Raw genomic sequence first — 22,805 nt, forward strand, 5'->3', positions numbered from 1 at the left:
AGCAAACAGATTGTTTTCTATTTCATTTTGAAATCCAACATGGGGCTAGACATATCAGTTTCCCAGCTGCCCCGAGTCATGTGGCTCGTGCTCTGATAAACTTCAGTCAATCTTTACTGCTGCACTGTAAGTTGGAGTGATATCACCTCCCCCCCCAGCAGCCTAACAACAGAACAATGTAAAGGTAACCAGATAGCAGCTCCCTAACTCAAGGTAACAGCTCCCTGGTAGATCTAAAAGCTCTCAATCACGGGCCGATAAAAGCGATCCGACTGGCAATTTCTGCTTGTTGGGCTCTAGGGCCCATGATCGGATCAGCCCGATATTGCTCACTTCAATGTGGGCATATCAAGGAGAGATCTGCTCGTTTGGCGACATCAAGCGGATCTCTACGTCTATGGCCACCTTAAAAACAGCACTCAATATTAAAAATCCAGGTCCCACTGCGACACCTTCAATTACATTGAGTAGAAGAAACAACAGTCTGCCAGAAAGCATTTCCATAGTGCAGCAATGGCTCTTTCTGAAAGCAAACGACCAGGCAAAATGACCCGAGATGGCTGCCTACACATCAATATTACAACTAAAAAAGTACACTTGTTGGTTTAGGAATTAAATTTGATATGTTAAGAGTGAATTATTTGCAGCGTAAACAGAGTAATTTAGAAATAAAAACTACACCTTAAAGGAATAGTTCAGTGTGAAAATAAAAACTGTGTAAATAGATAGGCTGTGCAAAATAAAAAATGTTTCTAATATAGTTAGTTAGCCAAAAATTTAATATATAAAGGCTGGAGTGAACAGATGTCTAATAAAACAGCCAGAATCCAACTTCCTGCTTTTCAGCTCTATAACTCTGAGTTAGTCAGCGACTTGAAGGGGGGCCACATGGTACATTTCTGTTCAGTGCGTTTGTAATTGATCTTCAGCATTCAGCTCAGATTCAAAAGCAACAGATATGACCCATGTGGCCCCCCCTCAAGTCTCTGATTGGTTACTGCCTGGTAGCCAGGGTAACCAGTCAGTGTAAACCAAGAGAGCTGAAAAGCAGGAAGTAGTGATCAAATCACTCCAGCCTTTATACATTACATTTTTGGCTAACTAACTATATTAGAAACATTTTTTATTTTGCACAGCCTATTTACCCAGTTTTTATTTTTACACTGAACAATTCCTTTAAAAATCATGACAGAATCCCTTTAAGAAGAAACATGGAGGAGAACTCAAATAACTAATCATTAGCAAAAATATGAAGCTAAACAAGGTTCCCGAACAGCCCATTCCCATATGCTTTAGAGAAAAATATAATTCAGTATATATGTATTGGATACCTTTTTCCTTTTATAGCACACACATTTTAAAATGATACAGATCATTTGAAGTGTATGTTTATATTGTGGCCTGTAGCTGCCATTACTCAAGGTTAGTGGTCCATAGTAACCAATCAGAACTGTTCTTGCCGAGTAATCACCATCCTTTATTTCTATTTTATTTATATAAAGAGCTGACATGTTACACAGCGTGTCCCTGCTTACAATCTAAGGTCCCCATCGCATTCACACACTCATGTGCACAAGGGACAATTTCATAAGGAAACAATTGCCTGACTGTGTTTTTGGAGTGTGGGAAGAAAACCACATAGACACAAAGAAAATATACAAACTCCTTGTTTTGAACTGAACACGACCCTCAGTGCTATAAGGCAGCAATGCTATCCACTGAGAAATTGTGCTTCATATTTGATTGCTGTGGGATTAGACTTCCATTTTGTCAAGTCCCTCACTGCCTTCTTCATTCATGTGTGACATATCGGTGGGTGGACAGAACTTCTTATTCACAAAATCTCAGCTGTGGTGAATCCAGGATTTTTGTTTGGGATTAGCTAAGGATTCTGCCTTTTCCAGCAGGATTCGGATTCGGCTGAATCCTTCTGCCTGGCCGAACCGAATCCGCATATACAAATTAGGGGTGGCGAGGGAAATAGCGTGACTTTGTCACAAAACAAGTAAGAAAAAAAAATGTTTCCCCTTCCCACCCCTAATTTGCATGTGCAAATTAGGATTCACATTCGGTATTATTATCTTTAGCGAAGGATTCGGGGGGTTCGCCGAATCCAAAATAGTGGATTCAGTGCATCCCTAATGGCAACCTACTGAGCTCAATCTGTATTCGGTTATGGAATGGGACAGGTTATACAACTTAATTTGCTAATGTTAGAGAATTTATTGTCAGATGGGAAAGTGAAGAGAAGCTTCAGTGAAGGATTGGAACAGCAGCAAGGTGTCCATATGGTGTGTGTGGTCCCTTGATCTGTTTGGTCCTGTGTGTCGGGCAGAGAGAGTAAGTGGTTGCCCTAGTATGGCCAAGCCACCCAACCGTTTTTCGTGGGACAGTCCCGATTTTGACAGCTCAACCCACAGTCCCGAATTGTTTATCTTTGATCTCCTGCACTGAACAGCCAGAATAAGATACAAAGTTTCTAAAACTAATTAAATAAGAGGCTTTTGGCAGAGAGCCCAGAATACGTGGCAGCTGCACTTTATACATTTGTAACAATTTAAGATAAGCAAAGATACAATTGTAAAAATTTAAGATAAGCTGGTCTCTTGGGAGACTCACAGTTTAGGGTAGGGGCAGATGGGGAGATTAGTCATCTAGCGACAAATCTTCTCGACTGCAGGTGACTAATCTCCCTTCAAATGCCTTCACGGCGGCAAGAATATGAATCTCCTGCCGGATGGCTTACAAATTGCTTCGGTTTTCCGAAGTTTCCTCGTGAGGCTTCTTTGGAAATCCGTGAGATGTTTCTCAAATTCTTGGGAAATATCTCACTGAAGTTTAACTTTGAACATCAGTTCTGCCAATTACTCTCACAGACCTAGCCTGTATTATAGTACCATGGCTGAATCATACTTTAAAAGCAATAAAATTTATTTTTGCAAAAGTAAACATTTAGTTACCTTTTTTTTTTCCAAACCAAACATTGTTTGTTTTTTTCTTGGAAAGTGGTTAAGGTTGAGTTTAACTCCTTCAAATAAAAATGCTTTATCTTATATAACTTTATAAAAAATTATTTTTGCTAGAAGGTTTCCTTGGTTAACAAACAAAACACTGCCCTGTAAGGAAAAAACATGACTTTAAAGGCAAAATTCTGTCCCCAAGAAAGATACAGGTATGGGATCTGTTATCCAGAATGCTCGGGACCTGGGGTTTTCTGGATAACAGATCTTTCCGTAATTCGGATCTTCATACCTTAAGTCAACTAGAAAATCATGTAAACAGTAAATAAACCCAATAGGCTGGTTTTGTGTCTAATAAGGATTATGTATATCTTAGTTGGGATCAAGTACAAGCTACTGTTTAAGTTTAACAAGAGAAAAGGGGAATCATTTTTAAAAATTTGGATTATTTGGATAAAATGGAGTTTATGGGAGCAGGCCTTCCCATAACTTGGAGCTGTAAGGATAATGGATCATATCTCTCTCTCTCTCTCTCTCTCTCTCTATATAAAAATATATATATTTTTAAATAAGATCTCAAATTTCGTAGGATTAGCACAGGATCAGTGTGATCTCTACCTTCTGTATCTCTCAGTATTCATATGTAGTTTGTACATTTGGTAAATACAACCTTCTACTGTACAGATTATGTTGGCGCTGACAAATAAATGCATTTTTAGAACAATGATTACAGACACGTTCCAGTTGCACAGCAAACAGCAAAAGGGCGTGAAACAATTCTGTAGAATAGCAGCGAGATGGAGATTAATGTCATTTACTCAAACATAGAGTTTAAAATCTGCACAGATTTCTTGCCTCACCAGACCATGTTTGGGTGATTACCCAAGCCAGTATGTCATAAAATAGGTGTTAATGGAGAAAGGCAGCTTTGGGAAAATGAATAGATGTACACGCAGGAAGCCTGAGACATGTGTGCTGTGAAACGACATGACATGTTAATCCTCTGCGTTACATGCCAGTCAGAAGTTACAAGCAGTGTATTAGCTGCATGTGAAACATCAATGGGTCATAATGTACAGTGGACTGGGAGGCTGACAAGTCACTGCAGCACTTGGACGTCTGCCTTTGATGTCCCTCTCGTGGCTGCTTTGCCACATTGCTGCGTATTGTCGGTGTGACTGAGCATACTTCTTGTATCTTCATTTTCTCTTTGTGATATGGAATAATTCAGGGAAAGAAACCGTTAAGACACGTCGAAATTTCTGAGACATTCAGAAAAATTTCGGAAGCATTCAGCAAACTCTGCATACACAATGGCTACAGGGCAAATAACAGAGATTCTTGAAATCACCGTAGACGTCTTCATAGCATTAATAGTAACTTTAGACTCACGGTTCCCAAACCTGTCCTAAGGCGGCTACAACAGTTCACATTTTCATTTATGCAGAGAAGATTAAGCAGTCAGAAGCACAGGGATACCTGTCAGTGTGAGTCACCCACTTACTGATTCACCTGTACCTCTGGGAGGATTTCCTGAAGCGAGAAGTAGGAACAGAAGCTTAACAAATCAGTAACTGCTGGAGGGGCCCAAAAGGACAGATGAACAGTTTCAATACAGGCATGCCAACAGTGTCAGCCTGGGGAGCCCTGGCGTCCCGGCCCAGCATGCAAAACAGAATTTTTCTGGAGTGTGTATGTGAGGGGGTCTAGTATCCTTTAAGTTCCCCATACACAAGCCGATATAAACTGTCGACAGATTAAGTCGCCAGTTTATTTGACCCTCTGACAGATAGATGAGGTGCTTGACCCGACTGCCCAGATTTTTCTCATCGTGAACCGATCTTTGGGCCCTGGAGCCTACGAATGGATCAGGAAGATATCAGACACCTCAAGCTGGTCGTTGTCGTGGAGAGATCTGCTTGTTTGATAACATCGACAATCAAATGGATCTCCTTAACGGAGAAAGAAAGGCATCCTGCACTTGGGGGTGCCAAATATTAGGCACCCCTAAGTGATTGTATTGACTTACCTGAAACCCCGGGCCGGTGCTCCTATCAGCAGAAAACTGCACCAGCCCAGGATTACTGTATACCAGTGAGCGCCACAGAGCGATCATCTTCCGGCTTCTACTTTCTTCAAATTTCCCGGAGCAAACGCATGCGCAGTTGAACAAAATAGTCAACTTTTTAGTTAAAGTTTGGCTTTTCATTCTACTGCGCATGCACAGCCATGCGAAGAAAGTGGAAGACAGAAGAGAATCGCTCCGTGGTGCTCACTGGTATAACCCTGGGCCAGTTTGTAGTTCAGTCAGCATTCACCAACATATCAATTCAATAGTCGCAGGTGCACATGTATTGTGGTCCACTTCCCATCTAGATTACGATACTCAAATATGTAACACAGCACCGCAGATGCAGGATACGTAGTTTGAACAGCCTTTATTGGAACATATGGCTCACAACCTGTTACAGAGTAGGCCTGAAACATTGCTCTGTAACAGGTCGTGATATGTTCCAATAAAGGCTTTTTAAACTAAGTATCCTGCATCTGCGGTGCTCTATTACATATTGGAGTATCATAACCCTGGGCCAGTGCAGTTATCTGCCGATAGGAGAACCGGCCCAGGGTTTCAGGTAATTCAATACAATCACTTGGGTGTGCCTAACATTTGGAACCCCCAAGTGCAGGATGCCTTTTCTTCTCCTTTAAGACTCAGCAGAGAATCTATGCAGTGTAAAATCTTCTAAAAAGTAACTTACTAGGTCAGTTTCTCTGCTTCATTGAGAAGATAGGGAGCTACTGGGGGCATCCTTGGAAACACAGATCTTCACTGCTAAAAAGGTTGTGGCACTTGGGCTGGTACAGAAGCGCAAGACATAAGGCTTAACATTACTAGCCTAATTCTTTGCTGAATTTAAGTTCTCCTTTAGTCCTCCGACAGTGGTAGCATCTGCTAAATGCAATCAACCAGACGAAGCTGAAGGTGGGGCCGTCTCTCACCATCATGGTTCTGCCTGACAGATCCATTCCAGATTCTGAATTATAGATCAAGGTCTTATAAATATCACAATGTACTTAATGATTTAGTTGTAAGGCTTGCAGACAGGGAATGACGATGGAATAAGAAATAAGAAAACTGCTAAACAACAGAATTCGGGCAGTCAAAGATTTCACTTGAAGCAGGTGAATATGGATCTGAGTGTCCTTCTCAGGGCACAGATCATGGTACACATCAACCGAATGTATAATATTTTGTTTTATAATCAATATGGATATTACATTTTCCAGGAAAAATGAAGCAAGAAGGCCATTGGTCTTGAGTCAACCCCGAAGTTTCCTTGTGAAGCAATTATGGGCAACTTCAGAAAACGAAGCGTTCACTGTGCCTGCCCCCAGTCGATTTACAATTTAGCCAGTGGAAGGCAGATCGGGGAGATTAGTCGCTGCAAAGAAGAGGAGATTTGTCGCCTGGCGACTAATCTCCCCGTGTAGCCAGACCCTTAATGTTCAAAGGATTTTCTAGTAGACTTAAGGTATGAAGATCCAAATTACGGAAAGATCAGTTATCCAGAAGACCCCACGTCCCGAGCATTCTGGATAACAGGTCACATACCTGTAATGACACAAGATTCCCTAGCATTTATTTTCTAAAGCACTGCAGTAGATGGTACTATATAAATCATAATAATAATGGGATAAAAAATACTTCTAGGCTGTGCAGATAAAAGTAGGTTGATTTCACCACAGAGCTAACGCTCCTTCTTACAGTGTTGTGTGTTCTCCACAGTAAAGAAGGGGGTCCACACATCATCTAGTGCACTGCCTGCAGACTGGGGTCATTTCAATAAGCTGAGGGTGCCCCTGTATGTGAGATGGACGTTGTCTCCTTGACACCGTGGTTAATTCTGTGGTGAGATGAAAACAAACAGAAATCTCTGACTATAAAACCTAGGGATATTTTTATGTTGAGACTCCAATGCTGCCAGCAGTTAAGAGATGGTTGGTATCACTTTCAGTTCACTGCATGCTATGAAGAGAAGGTGCAACCACAAAACCCTTGTTTTGTTTCCACAATACTATACACAGAGTTCATCAGGACTGAGACCATAATAATAATAATAATAATAATAATAATAATAATAATAATAATAATAATAATAATAATAAGTATAACGGCAGGTGGGTCACTCCGTTGTTATACCCCACACAGCTTTAAAACTGAATTTCCAATGTACTTTCCAGAATTCACAGGGTTGACTAATTTGTATACTGTAAAGAATGTTTCCTGGTGCTAATCCTTAGAGAAAACCTCCAAGCCTGGTGTTAATACCAGCAACATCATGTTGATGTGGTTCCAAATTCCTTGTATGACTTTAGCTTTACATAACAAAGGGTCAGACATTTCAAGTCTTCTGATCAAAGCATACATGCAAAATATATGCAATACCTTCATCAATACTCTTTCTCCCCCACAGCAATACAGGACATGCCTTGCATGAAACATGAGCTGTGTCAAGGTCAGACTTATCAATTCCCTTATCCGTCATCATGTTTCTAATTTTTAGGTTTCCTTTACCTAATTGTACAAATATTCATGTTTCATGTGACGTTTACACATAGGTTCACTTCCAGTAAAAGGCATTAAAAATACTTTACTGAAACTCATTGCCCATAGATGGGTCAGCTGTTAATGTATCTAATGGATTGACCTGCAGGTCCAGTGGGCGGAGACTCATGGCAGGTTTCATTCTGGAATGAACCCTGGCATAAAAACATATTTTACCTCCTTCAAACTGAACAGTTTTAGAGGAACAGTTCAGTGGAAACCAAGTGAGCTGCAAAGCAGGAAGTAGTGTTCTGTTCTTAGACATCCAGTCACTCCAGCCTTTATACATTTCTTTTTTGGCTTACTATATTAGGAACAATTTTTATTTTGCACAGCCTATCCATTTACCCAGTTTTTATTTTTACCCTGAACAATTCCTTTAAGGCTTTGGTTGGCTTAAGGCCTCACCAGGCACTCTCCACAGACAATTTGACACCCCATGCACCCTACCATTTTATTTATAAACCCACTAACAAAACATTATTGTGTGTATTGCTAGGCATATTGTAGATCAAGTGAAGGTGTATGTGGGGCACACGTAGGTAAGGACTGTGAGTCAGAAATGGCTATTATTTAGTAATAATGGGATATTCTCTGCTCTCGTCCTTTTCAGGCTTGTGGTCACCAGACTTCAATCACGGTCCCTGGATCTAATTGATGCAAATAAAGACTTGCGAGCTGCAGCTGATGCAGAAACTTGGACTGGTGAGCTGAGACAGACAACAGGTAGGCAGGGTAAGAATAAGATAAACTACTGGGGATTGAAGGGGTCGTTAATAGAGACACAGTAGAACCCAGTCAAATGCCCCTTTTTGCTCTGTTCCTCACTGAGACCACCTGCATTCCCAGTGTTATAATCCAAGGGCCAACGATTGGATCAGCCCTCCTCAAGGTGGGCATATTGGGGAAAGATTGCCCAGTGTCGGACTGGGACACCAGGAGCCTACCCAAAAACTTTAGACTAGGGCCCACTCTCAGTACTATTATTCTTCCTCTCCTTACTCACTCTATTCTCCTAGTCTCTTTTCTTTAAATACAACAATTTATTTTTCCATCTACTTAGTCTGTTCTCATCAAAATATGGAATGGCCATAAAATAGGCTAAATGATAATATCAGCAGCATAAGGGCCCACTGACACCTGGGCCCATCTGGAGTTTTCCTGGTATACCGAAACTGACCTTGCCAAACGAGCTGATCTTTAAGTATATGACCATACATGTTATAGCTGCAAAACAGAAGTGATATTTCCAAGTACAACAACAACAAAGAGGGATCAGTAAACCCTTGTAACAATTCAGAGTTACAGTGTTTGTTCAAAAACAGCCTGTCCTCAGGTTTATGCCTAGAGGGTTTAGTATAATAAATCAAAAGAATTTTGGAGGCAGGCTTGTTGATTATAGCCAGTAATGATATTCAAATATAGACAGGACATAATCCTGACCGTTAACATTTAATGATATCATCAGAAAAAATGCACTACTTAATTGAGCACATTACTAACTTGATAAAAAAGGCAAACATAAAATGGAGGACATGTATGTGTGCTTGCACTTAATTGGGTTATGCACCAAATCAGATTGGAATAACATTTGTTTATGGAAAAAAATGGAATTACAAAAATCTTGTTATATACTTGTTAAGGGAGCTCATATAAATTGCCTCTATCGGTTTGTTTTGAGTACAGGTATGGAATTACTTATCTGGAAATCCATTGTCCAAAAAGCTCAGAATTACGGAAAGGCCATCTGACCATCTCCCAGAAAGTCTATTTTAAGGAAATAATTCTTATTTTTAAAAATGATATTCTCTCTCTGTAATAAAAGTGACTTTTACTTGAGGATGACTAAGCTGCATGAACCTAAATTGGTAGCAAAGCCATCCTATTGGGTCTATTTAATGTATTTCCAACAGCAGTGGTTTGCTTCCTTCTTACTGGCAGCCCAACTGGGTAAAAAACTGGCCATGACTTGAGGTGCAGATAATAGCTACTTATGTCATTTAATTTAAGAAGCCATGATCTTATTGATTTAGGTGCTAAGCCTGAAAGCATGGAGACCAGTAGTCTATCCATATGCAAAAAATGGTCCCCTTTGTGCAATTTAATTTTATGCAACAATGCCAAAGACCTAAAACTACATAATATATCAGTTTCTGGCAAATGACATAGTGTCTGTACAGTTATGAGAGGGAGGGGACAAGCTAAAACCCACTGCTTTAGGACAGGGTTTCTTAACATATTACTCGGGGGACACATAATAATTTCAAAAGTCTGTTTCATGACCCAAAACACTGCTTTAGGATTAATTAATGACTAAACTTGGGATCGAGGGAAATTGCTGCTTAGGGCAGTCAATGAAAAGTGACTTTTGATAATCCCTGGTATTTACAACTCCACAGCCCAGTACCAGTTATCATAATATAGTGTGCCCTAGTCTTAAGAGCTAAATTACAAACAGTAAAATTAAACAAAATAGGTACATCCTGCAGGACAAGCTTGTATGCCAAATGCTAAGGCTGCATGGACTATAGCAGTGATCTCCAACCAGTAGCTCATGAGTAACATGTTGCTCTCAAACCCCTTGGATGTTGCTCCCAGTGGCCTCAAAGCAGGTACTTATTTTTGATTTCCTGGTTTAGAGGCAAGTTTTGGTTGCATAATAACCAGATCCTCCTGTAGATTGCCAGTCCACATAGGGGCTACCAATAGCCAATCACAACCCTTATTTGGAACCACCCAGGAACATTACCCATGCTTGTGTTGCTCCCCAACTCTTTTTACATCTGAATGTTGCTCACGGGTGAAAAAGGTTGGGGACCCCTGGACTATAGAAATTTGAGAAAAAAATTTGAATGGCTGATATTTGAACGGTTCGGACCTGAAAATTTGAATTGTATTCGATTTGTGTTTGATTTGTCCGAATCTAATTTTTCTCCAGACAAAAAAACAAATGTCACGAAGGCTACTAACATCTCCAAATGGTGCAGCAAACCTCTGCCATTGACTTGTACATGAACTCGGCAGGTTTTAGGTGGCCAATATTCGAATTAGGACGGTTTCCATGGTCAAGGTGTGATAAATGTCACATTCAAATTTATATACGAATAGGGGATTAAAATTTGAATGTGTGAATTTTTAAACTCAAAAATTCAAATTCGATTTGACTATTCGACCCTTGATACATCTGTCCCCGAATGTCAAGCCATACTTGTGTGCTCAAGACAAACTTGTGATGCTTGCTTGAAATTCTGCCCCAAGTGAACTCCTTATATATATCACACGATTTAAAGGTGTTGTTTAAGTTAACTTTTAGTATGATGTAGAGTGTGATATTGGGATTGGATTTCATTTTTTATTATTTGTGGTTTTTGAGTTCATTAGCTTTTTATTCAGCAATTTGCAATTTCAGCAATCTGGTGGCTAGGGTCCAAATTACCATGGTAACCATGCATTGATTTGGATAAGAAACTGGAATATGAATAGGAGAGGACCTGAATAGAAAGATGAGTACTTAAAAGAGGTTGTCAAATAATTAAAAAACTATTGCACTGAAAAAATTATAGCCAATTGAAAAGTTGCTTAGAATTCTAAACATTAACATAAAGGTGAACCACTCCTTTTCAGATATAGTAAAATAGTGAGCTCAAATGTAATTGTTTCTAAGATAAAACATGATATACCAATTGTTATGGTTTATACATTTTGATGTGGATGAAATTTCAAAATTCATATAACAGTGTTTGCTAATACCGATATCGAATGTGTAATTGCAAGAGAGGAACATCAAATGGGTGAGCCATGATAGGTGTCTGAGAAACATTGCTAAATTCCATCAAATGGACTGCTTTGTTTGCAGCTGGAACTAAGGCTTTGCTTTTAAACTGGAACATGGAACCAATCATTAATATGTCAGCTTCTTCTTGGGCTGCTTTGAGGAGTCATATTTTACTATTGTCTTGTTCTTTAGGGATGAACTCCACCACTCGCCTTCTACCGACCCGTCACTATGAGAAGAAGCAGATGCGATGAATATAATGTAAGTAATAGGAATGTCAGACCTACAAGCTGCGTGCATTCAACACGACTGAAACGTGTCTGGCGTTTGCATACGACTGTCGTGTTGTGTGGATGCACGAGGCTTGCAGGTTCAAAATTCCTATTACTTACATTATATTTGTTGCATCCGCTCAATCTCACCGTGTCGAATTGGTAGAAGGTGCACAGTGGAGTTAAGTCCTTATAACTTATAAGGTGTACAGAAATGGAGTCAGACAATTTCTGAATCCAAATCTCTAAAAATCAATCTAAGCCCTAGTGGAATACTCCCATAATTTCATTGTGCAGTTTGTATCTTTCTTTTTCTTGCAAATTTCTAATGATAGTGGCAAATGGAATGGTCTCTAGTGAACTGTATCAATATCTTCCCATTTCAGGGTTAGATCTTCGTTTTTTAGGTCATCAGAGAAGATTAGTTTTACAGGTGGGTATTATGATTCTTACTTCTTATTGTTGTATTTACCTACAATTTAGTGAGAAAATGTGCCTGACTGGGCAAATGAGCAAGAGGAAAAACCTAAAAACAAAACAGGCACACGCTGAAGTTTTCCAAACTGAATAAGAGATATGAATTTGCTGTGACCTATAACCAGATAGTTGGAGGCCTTAGTAAATGTGTGCTTGGAAAAAGTAAGCATAAATATCAGGTTGCATATGAAACAACAGACCACACATAGCAGAACTCTTTAAAGAGAGAGTTGCCAAAACTGTAATCTGCTACTAATTAGAACAAGAATGCCATCTATTTTTTTTTCTAATTGTCGTCTACCCATAGAGGCAAAGGAGGGGGGGATGGGAGAATCTTTGCTTGCTTGTACAGACATTACACCTCCCTCTCTACGTCTGTATTCGACTTATTGCATTTGAAGCTCATTCTTCAGGATGCACAAAAAATATTTTTTTAAAAAAAATTAAATTCAAAGATGGATGGGTTTCTTGTTTTTGATTTGATTACGTTATTTTTAGTTCCTTTGGTTTGTCACATAGCCAAGTCTTTGCTAAAGGCATGGCTGAACTGCATTTTTTTTTTGTTTATAAAAATAAAGCAAGTCAACAATTACATTATACAGAATCTGCATTTGGAGGTCATAACTGCCAGGATTCTGTTGGCACTTTCCTATCCAACAAGAAATAATTTTTTAGTAGACTTAAGGTATGAGGATCCAAAGAATGGAAAGAGCCGTTATCTGGAAAACCCCAGGTCCTGAGTTTTCTGGATAATAGGTCACATACCTGTACTTATAACAATGCCCTACTGGCCAAGGCATCTACCTTAGGATGGCAACACAAGTCAATACCTATGTGAGCCAACTGGCCTCTGAATGTGTAAGGGTTTGACTGTTATCCACTGTATGTAAAGCATGGGTAATGTCAATGACCTCCTAAACAAGCCAATGAAAGACTATGTCCCAGTCTGGGCCTGGCAGCTGTACTTTGGTTCACAGAGCAATCTGTAAAATCTATCCCGAACCTTGTGAAAAATGTGCAGTCCAGCATTACTGTAGTATTATACTAATTGCTAAGTTAAAACCTAACTCTTCTACACTCGCTCCAACAGGACACATTTCATGCCGAGTGCTCTCAACATGTAATACTGCCTAAACATATAACAATGTATAATGTAATTTTTTTTCATCCTTTCAATTTAGGAAGACCTTTTATTTATTCACTTCATTTGCCCTTTAATCTTGGCAATACAACATTTGCTCTATGTTTTAACCTTTATTCCACAGATCTAAAGACCATGCTAGGTGCCTGGTTCTGACTCTTCCTTTACACTACAGGTATGGGACCTGTTATCCCGAATGCTCTGGACCTGGGGTTTTCTGGATAATGGATCTTTCTGTAATTTGGGTCTTCATGCCTTAAGTGTACTAGAAATTCATTTAAACATTAAATAAACCCAATAGGCTGGTTTTGCTTCCAATAAGGATTAATTATATCTTAGTTGGGATCAAGTACAAGCTACTGTTTTATTATTACAGAGAAAAAGGAAATCATTTTTAAAAATTTGGATTATTTGGATAAAATGGAGTCTATGGGAGCCACCCATTCCGTAATTCGGAGCTCTCTGGATATCGGGTTTTAGGATAAGGGATCCTATACCTGTACAAGAAAGCTTAAACTGGAAAACTAACCGTGCTAAAGTAACCAACTGCGACCAGAAACATGGTTCTTTTCCATTCAGTCATACCGCACTAGGGCAGCCAAACTGCATACTGATCTATATCTATATCTATATATCTATATATATCTATATATATATCTATATATACCATTGTATACTATTACAGAGCTTATCTGCTATCTGCTGTGTAACCTGAGCCTTTTCTCCTTTGAATGGTTGCCCCCATGTCTACACAACAGCTTATTTGTACAAAACTATAGGCGTTTTTCTGAAGCAAACTCATAACTTTTACCAGTGCAGGGCAACAGTACATTATATTTGAATTACTTTAAAACGCTCTAATTTTTTGGTGTGACTGTTCCTTTAAGTGCAAAAACAATAGGTACCCACAAGACGGTACAAAAGCATTTCCTACAGTTAATTTTTATTTGTATACTAATATTCAGAAAATAGAGAACCAGTATGAAGTAGAAAGGGAGCTTGATTTACTAGCATATTTTGCTCCTTATAAACCTTTGCCTCATTTTTATTGTCATTTGGTTAAAATGTACATCCTTAATAATTATTATGCAAGCTGACTGTACAGTTATATTCAATACATAGAAGGTCCATGAAATATTTATTTTTGTTAATGTCAAACTTATCGAACATCTCTTTCACTGAAAAATACCACCTCTAGTCTTTCACTTTAAAATGTGGATCTCTGCTCTTATATTGATGAACACATTCTCTTGCTAAATCAGTAAACTCCTGGATTTCATTACCATCCCTGCTCTGATGACTTTCAAACTAACCTCTCTTCCTCTGATCTTTCTATCAAAGCCCTGCAGCTAAATCATAACCTGACTCAGCATATCTCAAAATGTTTGCCTATCTTTGGAATGTACTCCAGCTTCCTAACATTCAAACACTTATACTGCAGCTATGCTAATGTCCCTTTCAAATATTCCTGGCTCTTCAGGAGCCACATAGTGAGAGAGTTATGACTAACATCACAACTGTGCCTTTTTCTCTTCCCCTATAACTTTATCTACTAAACCCACAGACAGATTGCCCTAAAAATGCATTACATACAGTTAAGGATTCCATTTTGTTTGACTCACCATTAGTATTTGGAGTTGGTGCCCCAAACCCACCCCCATTAAACAAAAGAGTTTGTCTCTATTGGCATTTATTTAAGCTGGACAAATGCAGTGTCCATCCTTGGTCTGGCCAGTCTTACATTCACTTTCATCAACAAGAATGCCAGGATGTTATTATGCATTTTTATAAGCAACTTGCTTTGCCAATGTTAAAACTCCAGCTAAAAGTTTAAACGGGAGGGCCTTTTTCTTTTTTTGTGTGTGTATGAATTAGGTATTAACATCATCATTGCAACCCCACTTTATAAACAACTTTCCCTTTGCTAGCAGTTTATACAGTTTGTGAGATTTGTGTACTGGTCCAATAATAAAAAAGGCAAGTATAACTTTTGTTTTCCACCTAGTAATAGGTTCCGCTCAAATAGCGTAGAGCATCAGTTACATTCACTTCACTTCTCTGATGAAGTGCAGTGACACGAAACGCGTCAGACCTCATGGCGCAGGATTACACAGTTTGTTAAAATGTTAAATCTTCAATAAAACTAAAGTTTTTTACCAGCAATCTGAAGACTGAGCGATTCCTTGGGTGATCCGAAGAGTGCGTTGCCTAGAACTTTTGTGTGTGCAACTTTGCGTTCTCCCTTAGCGACAGACTCAGGGCGGCTGCACCTGGGTCACAACGGAGTCCGGGTAAGATCTCACATTTCTAATCCTTTTGGGAATTGTATCCAGTGAACTAGCGAGGGGTCCGGGGCACGGTGCACCCGGACCAACGATCCTTAAGGGTGAGCTGGAATCGGCATTTTGAATGGAAATATGAAAGTTAAATTTATAATGCCTTCCCGTACCTGTTGATTTCCCATAGGACCCGTAGTGTGAATTATTCCTAAGATTCCAATAAGTGACGCTGGGAAAATTGTTTGGTGTATCAGTTACATTCAGACTCTCTTCTCTGTCTCAGCTGGGTCCTCACTGCTCCTTGCGTGCCTACACACTTCAGCCCCTACATTTGGTGCCGTCAGAGAAACAATCCCATACAAAATTTGGTAGAGCACAGTCTTCTCTCTTCTCTATCTAACACTCTATGTTCTAAAACAGGGTATCCCATCCACTGTATACTCTTCATTTATGGGGTCCCTTTCTCCAACTTTACCAAGGGCTTACCTCCCTTACTCGGACCTAAGTCCCAGGCTACTCGACAGGTGGAAGAACTCTCTCTTTTCAAATTCTATATCAAAGTTTACAGGAAGCAGTCATACATATCCCTGGGCCAATTGGGAACACTTAACCCACCCAGGTACTATGGGTACAAGTTTAGGACTTAGCAGCTGACTAGTAGGGATTTCCAAGCAATAGGAGAAGTAAACCGTATCGTCCGACACAAGCTTGCTCGGCAAGCAAGTTGCAAGTAAAATTTTGTTGATCTGTGTAACAAAATAATGGAATTACTAATGTGGAAGAGAGTGCAGAACTGGCCAGGGATGACTTTGCTGTAAACTAACAGCTTAAATGGGTTCTTAGAAGATTTTTTGAACACAGCAGGATATGGTACATCATCTAAAGATTGTGAAGAAGCAGACATAGCCTAACTAGCCAGCTGAATACCAGACATGTAAGCATTTGTCTAGAAGTCTGAGACTAATACGGCATTTAAGCCATCTGTAAATGTATTCTTAAACATCTTTAAGGGAATTTAGATGACATGTATACAGAAAAATATTATTCCAAGCTACATAATACAGCGTTCTCCCCGGAAAAAAAAATGCCGGGCAGGGAAAAAAATGGCTGGGTGAGGAAAAATAAATAAATAAATATGTGACTGGTAACCCGCCCTCCCAGTGCTTAAATACCTTTTTTTGTTTTTATATATGCCGATCTGCATGCTCTATTAAACACAGTTCTTCCTGCTTTAACATGTATGCTAGAGTTATATGTGTGACGTGGGGAAGGGGGTACAGAGATGCCAGGCAGAGGAGGAAATCAGCTGGGTGATACAGCCGCCTAAGACCGCCTGGGGAGAACACTCAAATACTTGCTGTCCTGTACAGGGCCGCCATCAGGGGTGCACAGGGGGGACAGTTGTCCCTGGCTCACAGGTTTTTGTGTCTTAGGGGAGCCCGGCCATGCTTCACTTATTTGATTAGCTGGGCCCTCCTGCTGTCAGCCTGCTGCAAGCTTTAGCTGAGAGGACGGGAGCTCTGGTCCTCTCTTCTAAAGCTTGCAGCAGGTTGACAACGGGGTGCCCAGCTAATCAAATAAGTGAAGCATGGCCAGGACCTCCTTAAGAGCCAAACTTATGGGGGACCCTGGCAAGCAATTTTTTTTTTTAATTTTGGGGGGGCCTGACCACCAGTTACTGTTTTAGCTCTGATGTCTGTGTGGCTTTTTTAATGTGGGGTTGGCAAGATGTGGGCTGGGCGACACATGGGGTAGGGCTTGGGGGTGGGCAGGGACCACGGGGCCCAGAAAATTTTGCCATACAGGGACCTGTGACTTCTGAAGGCGGCCCTGTTCCTGTATTGCACACAAAATGGTATATTCCACTATAAATGAAGCAAGATGGAAAGACATATTTTTTCTTTTTTTTTCGGTTTTCCTCCAGTTTCTGAAAGTTTATGCAGGATCTATGAGCCATGAATTTAAGTCTGTCCTGGACATAATGAATTGCTTTTAATGTGTTTTTAGAAATGCTTAATCAAGACACAAGAGTATATAAATGTATATATTTGCATCTGTCAAATGCAGAACACAATCTGCTACAGTTGGATGGCAGTGCTGTACACAAAATTAGTATGCCAGCATAGTTTCATGGTGTTGTTTAATGTTTCCACACGTGATGACATATTTTCTCCCCAACCATTATCTATCCCAAAGATGGTGTTTGTATTTTCTTTGGGTTTGTTACCCCTATTCTTCAATGTTCCAATTCAAATTAACATATTGGTTTCCAGAGAAAAAAGGGAGAGTGAATGGAGCTGTACTGGACACTTAGAGGCACATTTATCAAAGGTCGAATTTCAAATTCATGCGAGTTTTTAAAACCTCCCCTAAATTCCCATATATTTCAAATTTGAACAATTTAAAATTATTTTAAAAAACTGAATTTTGTAAACTCGGATGAATCGAATGGACCCGAAAACTTGAATCGAATTTGATTCCAATGTTAAAAACTCGATTCATACGATTTTCGGACCATGTGTGGAGAGTCCCGACATTTTTCATCCCACGGAGATCGGTCGTTTGGTCAAGTCGGACAGGTTAAAAGATTTTTGTCAGCTGCCGATAATACCTCTGCATGTATTGCCGATCGTACAATTTTCAGTGGGAGACTGTCACCAGCTTTATCGGACATAACATTCGTACGATTGCTATCAGGACAGAACATCGTCTGATCTGTTCATTTGCTACTTTATTTAAACTGAAGGTTAGTGGTAGGTCGGGAGATGGGGGGGCGTCCGTTCGTCCGACATTGTAGGAAATCTGCACGTCTATGGCCACCTTTAAACATCAATTCAGCAGATTTTAGGTAGCGAATAGTCAAATTCGAGTTCTTAAAGAGCCAGAGTATGATAAATCTCAACAACTGAATTTGAAAGTTTTGACTATAAAATAGGGAAAAAGCTCTAATTTCGAATTCAAAATTTCAATTTCACCCTTGATAAATCTGCCCCTTATTACACGACAAGTGGCCCAAGATGATTTTGGACACACACATGCACAAAGCCTTACCATTTTTTCATCAACTGTGATGAGTTGCGTGTCTTGAGCTTGGGTCTGTGCCAGCCGCCATGTGGAAGTGCTCAGTGACCTGCGGTGCAAGACTTCAAGTTAAAAATGATTCATGCAATGAGAAAATAGAGGCAGGCAAATCTTACATAAACAAGTTACTTTAACAATAACCGTCCTTTAAAAAAAAAAAAACATGATGAGGGGGGAGAGATGAAGGCACAAACATCCCTTTTCTCCCCAATTAGTTCTGTCTGCTGAGTTTTTGGCAGACTCCCACTTACAAGTTCACAAGAGGCTGCACTTTATGTCACAGAGAGACTGCCGGTGGCAAAGACTGTACTGCTCCATGTGAATGTACAGTAGCAGGTTTGTCACGAATAGACAGAGCTGCAACAACTCGAAACTCAGATCCGAAAATGATGGGATCAGAGGCATGACTATGTGCTTAATTGTGTTTGCTGCTTGGCTAGACAGAAAGTTACAAAACGCAAAAAACAAATACATATATATATTTTATTGAGAAAAGCTGTAGTGGAATTTGCAAAGGTGTGGTGCTTTATTTGGGATCTAATAAAAATTAAACGCTCTACTGAGAGAATTAAGACTGTAAACTGATGAATCACTTGCCATCCATACATTTTCCTTAGGCTTATAATATTAACAGTCAGGAAACAAATGAAGATCTGAACCAATAAATGACTATATATAATTTAGGGTGTAAAGTAAAAAGTGCAATAATAACAGTGGTGTATAATGTGGAAATTAGAACTGATCTTAAAGGGGTGGTTCACCTTTAAGTTAAACTTTTAGTATTTTCTAGAATGGCCCAATCTAAGCAACTTTCCAATTGGTCTTCATTATTCCTTTTTAAATTATTTGCTTTCTTCTTCCCAATCTTTCCAGGTTTCAAATAGGGGGTCACTGACCCCGTCTAAAAAATCAAAAGTTCTGTAAGGCTGCAAATGTATTGTTATTGCTACTTTTTATTACTCCTTTTTCTATTCACATCTTCTCTTATTCAAATCAATGCATGGTTTCTATGGTATTTCGAGCACTAGTAACAAGATTGCTGAAATTGCAAACTGTAAGAGCTGCTGAATAAAAAGCTAAACAACTCAAAAACCACAAATAATAAAAAATGAAAACCAATTGCAAATTGTCTAAGAATTTCACTCTCTACATCATACTAAAAGTTAACTTAAAGGTGAACAACCTCTTTAAACGCTGCAAAGCCTAAAGAAATGATGTCAATAAAAAGATATTCCAACCATGGAGAGATTTTGGGGAGAGGGCAGGTATGAAGGAGATGTCTAATTTTTTCTTTAGAAGGGCAGCCAGCCAAGAAAGGCAACCTCTCACAGCATAATGTTTGCTTCCAATACAACTATCATCAACTTAGGACACTTTTCAGTGCTTTTCCTACTTATAACTAAATGCACTTGATGGTGGAGTAAGTAACACACAGACATAGCTTTGAAGTAACATAGCAAGTTAGGTTGGAAAAAAAGACACACGACCATCAAGTTCAACCTTTTAATTCTATTTTAACCTGCCTAACTGCTAGTTGATCCACGTAACGTACGTTCTGCCTTTTTAAAGAAACATCAAATATGAAAGTGTTTTAAAGTATTACAAATTATAATGCAGTGTTGCCCTGCACTGGTAAAACTGCTGTCTTTGCTTCAGAAACACTACTATAGTTCATATAAACAAGCTGTTGTGAAGCAATGGGGGCAGCCATTCAAAGGAGAAAAGGCTCAGGTTACACAGCAGATAACAGATAAGCTCTGTAGAACATAATGGTGTTATCTGTTATCCACTATTTAACCTGTGCCATATAGCCTATTTTCAATTTCCGCCATTGCTACACTGCAGCTTGTTTATATGAACTATAGTAGTGTTTCTGAAGCAAACACATCAGTTTTACAGGGCAACACTACATAATATTTTTATTACTTTAAAACACTTTCATTTTTTGGTGTTACTGTTCCTTTAACAGACATAATCTAAGATGCCTTGCGATGAAACTTTAGGCTACTTTGCAAAACCGAAGCAACTATGTTTTCACTAATGATTTACATTACTGGTATGGGAAAGCATTTGCAGGAGATTAGTTGCCCATGGTAGTGCAGATTTATCTCCTGTGCCATCAGCCTTACATACATTTAAAACCAACTAGGAGGCTTTTGTTTCCAAGTAATCCAAAACACAGGTGTTGATGAAGAATCTGGACCAGGGTGTCTAAAGAAGTATAAGCAGGGATAGATTTCAAAGTTATTCACCCCTAGGCCAGTGATCACATACTCAGCCTGCTACCCCTTTTCCCTGCCAGACGCAAGCTTGCACGAAAAAGGGCCTATAGGGGAATGCGCCTAACACACAAGTTGCTCTATGAAGATTTCACCTGGACAACCCGGTTTTTGGAAGGGCTGCCAGGGTGAAAAATGCCTGTCCAGACTTCCATACAGTAAGGGCAAGGCCAGGCTTGGCGTTTTTACATTGCTTTTTTTTAAAAAAGCTCCGTCGGGTGTAAACACGCATAAACTGCACTACCACCACTGAAACTAATGGAAAACGCACTATGGCAATTCTCACAGGGTGCTTGCAAGCTTAAATCGGGCACGGGGACGTCAGTATCGGTGTTTTTTAGTAGAAACGCCAATACGTCAAGAAACTACCAAACCAATAGACTCTATGGGATCTGCAAGTTTGAAACCACACTTTACGTAAATACGCTGCGTATTTTAAATATGGCGTCCAAATTCTTGCAAAATTTTTGTACATTCTCCACCCACAAAATCCTTGAATCTAAGCATTGTGTCACATATTACAAGTGCACAGTAACGTCATCAGAAAATTACAATTGAAATAACATTTTGCTTAATGAAAGAAAATATAATTCTAAGCATGTTTTCAATATACAGGTATGGGATCCGTTATCCAAAAACCTATTGTCCAGAAAGCCCAGAATTACAGAATATCTGTCTCCCATAGACTCCATTATAATTAGGGAAGCACTAAATCCACTATTTTGGACTCGGCCGAACCCCCGAATCCTTTGCGAACGATTTGGCCGAATACCGAACTGAATCCTAATTTGCATATGCAAATTAAGGGTGGAAGGTAAAACATTTTTTACTTTACCTTGTTTTGTGACAAAAAGTCATGTGATTTCCCTCCCCGCCCCTAATTTGTATATGCAAATTAGGCTTTGGATTCAGTTCAGTCCAGCAGAAGGATTCAGCCTAATCCTGCTGAAGAAGGCCGAATCCTGAAAAGAATCCTGGATTCGGTGCATCCCTTATTATAATCAAATAATCCAAATTTTTTAAAATTATTTTTTCTGTAGTAATAAAACAATACCTTGTACTATATAATTAATCCTTATTGGAAGCAAAACCAGCCTATTGGGTTTATTTAATGATTTTCTAGTAGACTTATGCTATGAAGAGCCAAATTACAGAAATCCAGAAAACCCCAGGTGCAGAGCATTCTAGAGAACAGATTGCATACCTGTATAGTAATTCAAATTTGCAGTCATTTCAGAAATGGTTTGTAAATCTAACTGCTCTGGAAAGCAGTTTGTATCTCTCCTGTTCTTTTGAACACTTTTTTCTGTGTACATGTATCTTGAAACAACATAGCACGGGTCAGTTCTCTACCCGCGAGGATAATTTCTGATGGTGCAGTAGATTCTAGGATAAAAGTAAATATGTATATACTGCACCACTGAACACATCTGTTATTTATTTATTTCATGTATTTCTTTTAAGGAAAAGGGCTTTAAAAAAATTTAAAAAAAAATAAAGATCCTGCCGGCACCCCAGGGGTTAATTACCTAAATTACCTATGCAGAAGTCAAAAGTGTCCAGCTTAGGGGTGCCCTTCATCCCCCATAATAATGGCTCCGTGCCCGGATCTGGAAGTATGAAGCGTGTTCCTGACCCACTAAATGCTGTAACGGCAGACTAGCCCCATGGTGGTCCTATGTCCCTGTTTAAATGTTTTTTTGTGGTGGCCCAAATTACTGAAAGCATTCAGGTAATAGATCCCATACTTGTACTAAATTTAGTTTTGCTGACAGTGGAAAATGGTGGTACATTAAGCAAGCCCTGTCCTCTTGAATAGCCACATTTTCTATCCTCTACCTACAGGGTATGCAACTATGCAGTTGTTAAACCATCATAACTTATAAAGATATATTTCATAGGAAAGACAGAATGATTGTGTGGGAGTAACTTCAA

The 22,805-nt window shown here is 39.4% G+C and overlaps 1 protein-coding gene across 1 annotated transcript in view; it reads right to left on the reverse strand.

Annotated features, from left to right (window-relative positions):
• Positions 1 to 22,805, reverse strand: part of ndufs4.L (NADH:ubiquinone oxidoreductase subunit S4 L homeolog) — a 68,910-nt gene that overhangs the window by 35,716 nt on the left and 10,389 nt on the right. Inside the window, exon 2 of the mRNA XM_018266156.2 lies at positions 18,562 to 18,640. Coding sequence (XP_018121645.1) covers positions 18,562 to 18,640 — 79 coding nt within the window. The remainder of the gene's footprint in view (positions 1 to 18,561; positions 18,641 to 22,805) is intronic.

Source organism: Xenopus laevis, chromosome 1L, assembly GCF_017654675.1.
Source record: "Xenopus laevis strain J_2021 chromosome 1L, Xenopus_laevis_v10.1, whole genome shotgun sequence".
Taxonomy (NCBI): domain Eukaryota; kingdom Metazoa; phylum Chordata; class Amphibia; order Anura; family Pipidae; genus Xenopus; species Xenopus laevis.